The sequence below is a fragment of the Hyposmocoma kahamanoa genome, unplaced genomic scaffold, assembly GCF_003589595.1.
Source record: "Hyposmocoma kahamanoa isolate Upper Pololo Valley unplaced genomic scaffold, ASM358959v1 202, whole genome shotgun sequence".
In the NCBI taxonomy this organism is placed as follows: domain Eukaryota; kingdom Metazoa; phylum Arthropoda; class Insecta; order Lepidoptera; family Cosmopterigidae; genus Hyposmocoma; species Hyposmocoma kahamanoa.
In genome coordinates, this window is record NW_020653726.1 from 7,070,988 (window position 1) to 7,081,578 (window position 10,591).

General features: G+C 35.1%; 2 protein-coding genes across 18 annotated transcripts in view; one reads left to right on the top strand and one right to left on the bottom strand.

Moving 5' to 3' along the window:
• Positions 1-6,453, top strand: part of LOC113226958 (Down syndrome cell adhesion molecule-like protein Dscam2) — a 73,157-nt gene extending 66,704 nt beyond the window's left edge. For 15 of the 17 annotated variants that reach the window (XM_026459790.1, XM_026459798.1, XM_026459799.1 and 12 more), the window contains 5 exons: positions 769-907; positions 1,075-1,224; positions 1,850-1,855; positions 2,818-2,878; positions 4,809-6,449. In XM_026459790.1, the coding sequence (XP_026315575.1) occupies positions 769-907; positions 1,075-1,224; positions 1,850-1,855; positions 2,818-2,878; positions 4,809-4,887 (435 nt within the window). In that variant the 3' untranslated portion in view covers positions 4,888-6,449. Of the gene's footprint in view, positions 1-768; positions 908-1,074; positions 1,225-1,849; positions 1,856-2,817; positions 2,879-4,808 lie in introns of all 17 variants that reach the window. The other 2 variants (XM_026459785.1, XM_026459800.1) reach the window with 2 other exon arrangements.
• Positions 6,454-8,377: 1,924 nt separating this feature from the next.
• LOC113226772 (ATP synthase subunit delta, mitochondrial) overlaps positions 8,378-10,591 on the bottom strand; it is a 4,959-nt gene continuing 2,745 nt past the window's right edge. Inside the window, exons 5-6 of the mRNA XM_026459504.1 lie at positions 10,102-10,206; positions 8,378-8,524 (exon numbers count right to left, since the gene is read on the bottom strand). Of these exons, the coding sequence (XP_026315289.1) occupies positions 8,462-8,524; positions 10,102-10,206 (168 nt within the window). The 3' untranslated portion in view covers positions 8,378-8,461. The remainder of the gene's footprint in view (positions 8,525-10,101; positions 10,207-10,591) is intronic.

Below are 10,591 nucleotides of genomic sequence, written 5' to 3' on the forward strand. Positions count from 1 at the left end.
TCGTATTTATGCTGGGTGTAGGCTGCATAAAATAGAATTTTATACTCTAGTGCATAAAAGAAATTCGTTTAAGACCGAGGCAATGACGCCTGCGCCAACAGCCACGCACACTAGAACTTTATAAAATAAAGTTTTACTTTTGTTTTTTTAATCCGTGTTACATTACAAAATTAAAAAAGTAGGCGATAGTAATTCTAATAAGTTATAAGAAATAGAAATGCATAAAAATAAAAGCTTGTAAAATATAACTGACCATTATGTAGTCCGACCTAAGTCACGTGTAGAAAAAAAAAGTAGTACATTGGCGGAAAGTTCTTATTTTTTCTTGGCAATAGTTATGTTCTCGTTTATTTGTATATTGTTGTTTAATTTCCTCGCAATCGAAATGAAAAGCAGAGTGTATAACTCGCTCATAGACGCTTTTAATGCACTTGTTGTACAATCTACTATTAACTACCTAATGCCGCCTAGCCTATAAATATGGAAACCTACTTTTGAAATAATCTCGAAAGTCTTGTTTTTCTGAGATTTTCGAGACCGCACCGAGTCGCGATTTTTGTTCCCGAGACGCGGAAATGCAGCGACACTGAAAGCCCTCGTCGAGACTAGTTCTCTCGCTGCATTTCTGAATCCCTTTCTTTAAATTCTCGAATCTAAAGCAAGAGATTTTTCTTACTTAGGCATAATATGTGTACCAGGTATAATTAATTAGTATTACACGTGATCCACATTGTCATATCAATATGAACGTACATTTGTACACACCAGCGCGCCCGCTACTCCCGCCCCATGTACGCCTGCGGTCCCGAGTACGACGAACCTGCTTGCTGCGCTCCGGAAGACGAACAATACACCGGCGCTTACGGCACTCCCTACTCTGATCACTATGGCTCGCGCCCTAGCATTGGTGAGTTATTAGTTACTAGTTCCCAAAAAAGTCAATAATTTCAAATATTGCGAGCTAAAATCCACCAATATTTTTCTTAAACCCATGTGATCATGGGTGTTAGGTCTCAAATACGTTTTAGTACAGTACAAGATAGGTTCGATTATTACACAATCTCGACTCATCAGGAACTCGCAAGTGCGGCGGATCCCCCGAGCCTCCCCCACCACCACCCCGCAATGCCAACAACGATAACAACTGTTCCTCCTCTTTCAACGAGAGCAAGGATTCCAACGAGATCTCCGAAGCCGAATGTGACCAGCCACGCAACTATCCTGGTACGTAAGACGGCTCATATTTCGTCATCGACACGACATGAAACATAAGATCTTAACAGATACATTGCCATATAGTCCTTTAACCCTACAATGACAAGTCAGAACCTGAACCCTTCAAAATCAATGTGTGCTTTTATGTGATTTGTCTCTTAACTCATACAACCTCAAATACTTTTGGAGTAAATCTGAAACCAAGTATCTATTGTAATCAAATTCCTGCGCTACGCATATGAACCTCTATTACGATCAAGCAATTGCATCGCTATAAAGTATGGTAGACAGACTTCGAAAATTAAATTCCATTTTTGTTCACCACTACTTCTGACAGGGGCACACAAGCATCTCCTAATTTTCATTACAAACTGAAGTCATACTTTTTTTAAACAAACTAGTAATATAGATAAAAAAGGTCGATGCATAATAAGCCTGATGCAAATTGGCTTATATCATTTTCAGTTTGCAGCTTTAACTATTATGTAATAATGTGCTGATAATTATTTATGTTTTCGCAAAAAAAAAGTATGAGTACCATTTCCATCCCTTGATCATCAAATTGTTCCATTTCTAATAAATTTCGAATTAATTTTGGGACCGATCCATGCGCTCGCGGGTGTCACCTGTGCAGAAGACGGTAAAACCTTTTGGCTCAATAGTTATATGTTCTTTTATGTTTATAATAATTGTGACTGACAGCATGCGAATTTTTCACAGTGATAATAATCTGGTATAAGCTTATAATTAGCATTTCTCGTAATTGGCTTTCTAGATTTTTCAAAATTTTTTTCCATTTTCTTTTTAAGAAATTACAGTACCATTTGGCAAAACTGTTAACAAAAATCATAATTTCTAAAACTATTTGAGTATACATGTTTATACATATGTTTCATAATAATTGAAGTTACAGGAAGTTCAGTTTAGCCAATTGATTCTAAATAATTGGGAATTTCAAAATTAATAAATACTTTCGTAATCAACTTGTTTCTTCTAAATTGTGTACCTATCGAGGATGAAGTGACAAAACCTCTTGACTAAAAATGTAGGTGTTCTCAGTTTTTTACTCAATACCAGTTTAAACTCGATAATTTCAAAGATTGATAAAAGTAAAACAAAAAAATTCAAAATTTTTCATCACTTTCTTAACCCAGATAACATTTTTCAGTTCGTGTACAATCGTGTTTTTTACACATCAGCATGCTCTTGTCACTTCATAGTCGATATTTTAAATGTTTAGAAGTAATTGTATTAATATTTTAATTACATAATTATGTTTTGTAGAAAATTTAGTAATTGGAATTTCTCGTATAACACTCATACGTTCATAACTCCCAGGCAGATTATTTTTGTTATTTATTATATGTATATTATTTATCTACCTATATAATTTATAGCTTAGCAAAAATAAATTCATTTTATATCTCATTTTAGAATTACGTATATTCCCTTAACTTAGCATTTGTTATCCTATAAATTAAAAAAAACAATTAAACACATATTTGAAAGATATGGGTATTGTACGAGATGCCAGTAGAGGGCACGCGCCTACAGGTCTCGTGGGTAGAAGTAGAGCGCGTCGTGACTTGTGTGTTGTTACAGTCAGGGCCCACACTGCCAAGGACGGCTTGCACAGCGAGGAAATGAGGAAACTCATTGACAGGTCAGTTCAGCCAGGCCTAACCCCATTTCACTGCCACTGTTTGTTTGAATCACCTCACAATAGGCAAATATGGCGATAAATCGAATTTGTCCTCATGTAAAAGTATAAAAAAGACGGCAACAAAAATTGCATTAACACATTATAGACAGCAAATTTAATGCACGATTCTTCTATTCAAATAGCTGCAGCTGCGTAGGTCTTTTTTCAATAAGTTAATTGTAAATATGAATAATATTTTGTCTAACTACTTACTAAAATAATATCAATACGACTTACTGATAGAGAAACCTAGCCGATTCCTTGCGTGTGCGCAACACACGCGTACTAGCCATGCCATAGAATTCTAACGCATCGTGACTAAGCATGTATTATGTTCTGCATCCGACTTCTACAGGAAACAGTAAGTCAAAGTATGTGAACCGGTAATTTATGAATGTAATTTTGCCTGATGTTTGTTTTAACCTTATGTGGCTAACACTTATTCCGTTTTGCACTAAGATTATTTATTTAGCTGGATATATCTAGGTAAGTAGTTGGCCGACTCATGACAGACCGACGGCTATTTTTGAATTTAATTTGAAATATTTCTTTTAGTAACTTTTCTTTGGCAATGGAAAGGGCACGATTACCTTTTAGTTTCGCTCAGATTCATGTTGACCATGTTCATTAATATTAATTTAGTTCCCTTGCACTACGAAACACGAGCCCTATAGTGTATATACAAAAACAAAGCTACTTGTGTCCCTATTTTTATTCCTAATAAGGTACAGGAGGCAAATAAGGCCCACCTTTATTTAAAATAAAACATTTTTACACACAACGAGGCTTTCGAGAAAAACTCGTTAAATATAGAAAAGCCTTGTTAATTTAAGTATTTTCACAAATACATAAATTTAAAGAAATGTGACGAAACAATTGAAACATTCAATATTTATAAAAGTTCAGTTTTGGACCTTATTAAACAGTATTGGGATATTAAAGCCCGCAAAAAGAATAAACTTTCTGAGATAAATAACAGCTTTAAAAGTTTTCAACTTTGCACACATACAAAAATGACGTTCAGTATCTTCACATCAGCAGAATATACTTATTTTTAGAAAAATACGGCCTTGAGCCTTATAAAATTAAAGATGTGAAAAATTGTCTATTTTACTGGAAAATATGAAGCTAAAAACAAAATAAAACGTTCTTCGGTTACAGCTGTATCAACATGAAGTTCGTCTAAAAAATAAATTAAATTGTTCATTTTTACTGCTGCAACCAAATTATCCTCAGGGTCCAGCTTTTTCTTGACTGTTGAAGACTACAAAAAGTAAATAATGAAATGAACTATTTAATGGTAATAAACTCTTTCATGGTATGAATTTCTAAATAGCTTTATAAATTATTGTTTTTTTTAAGGTTTTAATAACCATACCATAATATATCATACTTAAAATAAGGGCCTTATTGCTATAATACAATTTTCAGAAATAACAAACATATGTAATGTAATTAATGTAAAACATGTAAGACATATAATTATATTCTTACGTTTCCGTTATAGATCGATATTTTCTGATCACATCAACCTAAGTAAATTTCAGAAGAAACAGTAAAACTTGCTGAAAACTGTGATTATTTATGACAAACAAAATAATACGCAACGCAGCCGCAACAACGTAACGTTTTTGGACACTACAGACCAAATGGCAGCAATCGCTGAAACTACTTGCCAGCTGGTTGCATATTACTATTTATGCGTGACCCGTTGTACGAATTAAAATATTAAAATATTTTTTAATTCTGGGCCTTATTTCCGGCTGGGCCTTAAATGTCTCACCTACCTTAGATCACATTTCTACATCCATTTTAACATACAAAAGCCCATTTCATTGTTTTTTTTTACTATAAATAGGACGGTGGTTAAATATTTTGTGTGACATTTCAGACCAGAAGCAAGCACCCCAATCCCCCAGCAAGCAGTCCACGGGCGGGGACTCACAGCCTACGATACTGTGGCAGTGTAACTTGTAAACTGCAGACGCGAACACCAACACAGATTTCTCATTTCCCATCAACCATTGCCATTTTGCTTTGGCGATGTCACTCGCTTCTTCTATTATACTTTCTAAGTAGTTTCAGTAATTTCTGTATTCCATATAAGCTTCAGGACAGCAGTATTGTGCTCAGTGTACTCGTGCCAAATCTACATTATTTTTACCAAATTTTTCATTGTGTATCGCGTTTCTGTGTAACGTTTATTTTTAAATTTACCCCAACTTAGTTGGCTGGATCATTTTAGGTAACAATGACGCGCACATGTGTGCCATTAATAAATGTTAGTCCTCGTTTTGGGCTCAATTTGCTCGAAGACGATATGCTGAGTTGGAAGATTATATATATAGCATCTACCCTTCCTACGTAGAAATATAAAGCACGCCACTTTAGTTACCAAATAAAAAAAAACAGAAAATCATGGTTGTGGTAGTTATTTGAAATTGATATTTTGCTTAATAGAGTTGGCGTGTGCGTAAACCTACCCAAGTGATGCATATTAATCCTACCCGCCCAACTCGGCACGTCGCTGCGAACGTCTAATGTATTAACAGTACATTAAAATTAACTTTATTTTGGTTTATTTGTTTAGCTTAATTTAAACAAAGGTTCTAGAGCAGCTGGCTTTGGGGTGTGGCGAGTATCGATTTAAATTAAGCTCAACATGTAATATTGTGATATTTTGTATTTTTTATCCCATTTTAATTTTTATACTAACATAAACGTTATTTATATTTGTGTACTCGTAGGAATTAGATAAAATGCAACCACTGGGTTGTTTCGATGCTTCCTTTAATGTTATTACGGTTTTTGTAATGCTTTTTACCATTTGCGTTATTGCCAAGTCCTAATTTGTGTTATTGTACGATGTTTTTATTTCGCATTTAAGCAACACTATTTAGAATTAAGGATAGTCGTATACTCGTAAGCTTCTTTATTAGCAAATAATCAACTTTTAAACAAAGTACTCTATATAACCTGTAGCTAGTTAGTAACGTATGTGTTACTCAATATTTAAAATTAAAGGTAACCAACATTAGGTACATTAATCTACGTTATATACTGGACCGAATCTAAAAAACATAATAGTCAACAGTTACCCGATGAAATAACAGGAATCATACACGTCTTTAAATCATCACAAATAAAAATAAACGAGAATATTGACATGGAATTTAAAGCTTTTTAATATTACTCTAGTATGATAAGATTTTTATTAATAGTAATTTTATCTTTCTATATGATACGCAAATGATTAGAGATAAGACACACGAGTGTCATTTTTTAGATGTTTCCCTTATATGTTGTGCATCGTCGTGTAAGCTTCGCAAGGTAGGCTTGTAGTTAGGTTCTCGCGACTTCCTAGAAACTGATATCTTCTCGTAACCTTCCACTTAGAAAATTGAATTAATGAAATATAAGTAATTAAAATTAAAGTGAATCAAATTGAATAAGAACTTTTGACGACAATATAGATACATTCTTCAAAAAGTGGAAATTTATACATATGGCTAATTTTATTTGGAGTATTTTGAACCAGTCTCATTTGTATTGAGATTTCTTATGTGTCTTTTTGGCTTTTCTGTCTTCGTACGTTTGGTTAGCGCTGGTTTTGTACATGGATAAGTTTAATTCCGGGACTTTAACCGCAGCGAATTGTTTGTACCAAAGTGTTTCATTTGTTTTGAATAAAGTACTCAAATATCAACTATAATAATAATAAATGTTGTTTCATTTCATTAACCCCGTTTTATCTAAAATCGAAGAATTGTCTACAATACACAGTAGCGAACTACATTACATAGAGGTTGTTAAAAATACTATATGTTTTAAGCTCGCTCCATAAAAAAAATTAAAAAAACAGTCATAATTGACAAACAGCAAAGATTAATAGCACACTAGACTCCGTTTATTTATTTATACAATCACAGTACAGAGTACTAAAAAATCGACCTCGAAAGTCATTCATCTCCGAGTTTGCCGTGACCGTCAGGATGACTGGTCGCCTGTCGCATCTGGCACTGAGTGTATATTCAAGAATTGCTACCTATTTGCTACCTTTTCTAAATAATTGCTACCTTTGATATTCTGAGAAATCAAAAAAAAATAATTGACCAGCCATTCTGACGTCAGAATGAAACTTTTTTCAAATGGTTTCTGTGATTTTTTTTTTTCAAATTTGAAACATTTGAATATCGACTTTCAATTGTTTTTGTTATTCAATTTAGACAAGAAAGATGGATACTGCGAAAATTCGAGTGATTTTTGAATACGAGTTCCGACGCGGAACTAACGCGGCAGAAACAGCCCGCAATATCAATGCTGCGTTTGGAGAGGGGTCTACTAATGAACGCACCGTGCGATTTTGGTTTAAACGCTTTCGTGATGGAAATTTCGACTTAAAGAACGAGCCACGAGGAAGACCGCCCACACAGGTGAATAACGATGAATTAAGAGAGATAGTGGAAGCCGATCCTAGTCAAACTACCCAGGAATTAGCGGCATGGTTTAACGTTACCTTACCCACAATATTGACTCACTTGCGTCAAATCAAAAAAATAAAAAAATACGAAAAATGGGTGCCTCATGATTTGACTGATCTGCAGAAAGAAACGCGTGTTGAAACTTGTGTTGCCTTGTTGAACCGGTACAGAAATGAAGGAATATTGGATCGAATTGTAACATGTGATGAAAAGTGGATTCTTTATGATAACCGGAAAAGAAAAATGCAATGGCTGACCCCAGGTCAAATGCCACAACAGTGTCCTAAAGCAAAACTTACCAATAAAAAGGTAATGGTAACTGTTTGGTGGTCTCAGCATGGTGTTATTCACTATAGTTTTCTCCGATCTGGTCAAGCAATAACGGCAGATGTCTATTGTGCCGAACTCCGAACCATGTTGACAAAACTAGCAGTAAAACAGCCCCGACTCATGAATCGATCTTCACCATTATTGCTCCACGACAACGCGAGACCTCACACAGCACGAGAAACCATTTTGACCCTTCAGGAACTGCAGTTAGAAACCATTCGTCATCCTCCGTATTCACCAGATCTTGCTCCAACGGACTACCATTTTTTTCGTGATTTGGACAATTATCTACGTGACAAGAAGTTTTCTTCCCAGGAGGCAGTACTAAATGCTTTCACACAGTTTGTGCAGTCTAGATCGTCGGAGTTCTATCGCAAAGGAGTTAATAACCTTCCCATTAGATGGCAGCAATGTATAGATAATAATGGCAACTATTTTGATTAAATAAATTTGTTAAAAATTTAAAAAATAAACAATTTAGATTTTCAGTACAAATCGGCAATTTCACACTTTAACCCCTATTATTAGTAAATAAATATGGCTGTTTACAAATATAACAGAAAATGACAAAAACTAAAGTTAGCGTGGTGTTCATTGGAGGTATCGATACTTAAAAAAACGCCTTAACTTATAAATAAATAGTCAATAATAGAATTCTCTACGGAGATGGTATTTTATTACTCATAGAAGTTTATAATAATTAAATAGTTTTATGGACTAACGATTGGTGGAATTAAGAAGCGGCCTTCACGATCTCTTCTGCAACCTCCACTGCAATCCCGGCCTCTGCCTTAGCCTGGAATATCAACAACATTTATAACAGCAATCTCATTAGAGGAGAGTCCTGTCCAACAGTGGAAAATATACCAGGTCATACAGTACAACAGCCATAACATCAGTCTCTCCCTACTAATTTCTCAAACTTAAAAGGCAAGAGCGTACACTAACTGCCGCCCTAACGGATCATAGTTCATATGACAAATACCTCTTCAATTTAGTTATCACGGACAGCCGTCAGCAGAGCGTACTTGGATGAGGAGAAAAGGGCCACGTATATCCTATTACAATGCTCCGGCGTGGTCGACTACAGGACAAAATACCTTGGAGCGCCAAGGTCGCTCTCCGAACTATTTAGCTTTAGAGTTAGTCACGTACAAAGTATCGGGATGCTCATCGTCTGGATCTATAACAACCATTCATGTGTTTTTTCTGTGTCTATATCCTAGTGACTGTGTATTCACATACCAGTTATTTGTTATAAAGATAGACAGAAGACACAATATGAATTCATTAATAAATGAGACAAGCCACATAGTCATGGGACTAGATGAAGGGTCGTATTCTAGAACTCTACTCAATGCTCAAGTCAGGGTTTGAGTATGGTTTAAAGCACTCGAAATCATACTCAAGTACCTGCCATTAGGGTCGTATTTCCTGTGTTTGTGGTTCCATTGCAATCCTGTCTTGAGCATTGAGTAGACTTCTAGAATACGACTCTTAATCGTGGTCATCAAGTATATAACTAGAAATAGAGACGAAATAAGGGCCATCCATCCCTGGCCACTCATCAGGCTAAATATCAACTCTCGTTTGCGCTGAAATCACAAATTAGAAAGCTGAAATAGTACAGCGCCAACAACATGTACGTGTGCACGTCTCCGTATATTTCAAAAATATTCTATATTTATTGTAATAAAGATAATATCTCTCCGCTTTCCATCAGGCGGGCCGCATGCTTGTTTGCTGCCTAAATAATATAAAATAAAAAAAACAGTGGGAGGCTGTTCCATTTAGAGGTTTGGGAAAAACAGCTAAACATTTAATTACGAAACAAACTGAATCACATTTCATTAGTAATTAAGTATGCAATTTTTCCATTTTGGTCCATTATAGGTAAACTATAATATAATAATAATAATAACGCTCACAATCAACATAGCCCCGCACTAGGGAAACCCTGTGTCGCGGGTGCCATGGACACACACATAGACAACCACAAATTACACCCAAACTCATGAGAGAAATAAATGTAGGCCATACAAATATTTCTCCCGGCCCGGGAATCGAACCTGGGACCTCTGCGTGGCAGTCCGGCATGGTAACCGTTCGGCCACAGAGGCAGTTAATCTGTTAAAACTCAAGGTAAACTGGTCGATTTAAAGTGAAACAATTGACGACACACGTGAATTGTTTCGAATTCGGGCTGGCCAATCGGAGGCGCAGTTGTCACCGTAATGATTTGGCAGAATAATTTTCAAACAAATTAAACGACATTTCGTCTCTATTCCTGGTTATATACTCGATGATCATGGTTGATGACGATAAGCATCAAGTCTCATTTGAGCTGTATTGTGTATTTATTTAAATACATACCCTATCATTATTAGCTGAGTTTAATTCTTGTTGTGCCTTGGTAAGGGCCTCTTGTGCTGCTCCACGGTCCAAGCTTTCCAGGGGATGCGCTTCTTCAGCTAGCACCTTCAAATGTCAACAACCAATTTACATATTTATTAAATAAACTTTAAATATTATACATAATATTACACATTGCTTTATATATCGCACTGCTAATACAATAGTGTATTAACTCAAAATGTGAATTTATGCAGTATAGCTGAAAAACTAATTAGTCAGTTCCCGTGAAAGATTATTATAATTTATGTATAGGTTAAAATTTATTAGACATCTGAACAATTTCCTACTTGCCAAATAGAAATATATTTAAAAATAAATGAAAAATAATTTCATATTTTTGAGTAAGGACTGTTTTGTCTTGAACTAGCTCACAAAACGTGTGTTCTGAGTTGAATATTTTAATTGTTTCTTACAATATTCTAATGACAATTTTATTGACATGTAGATA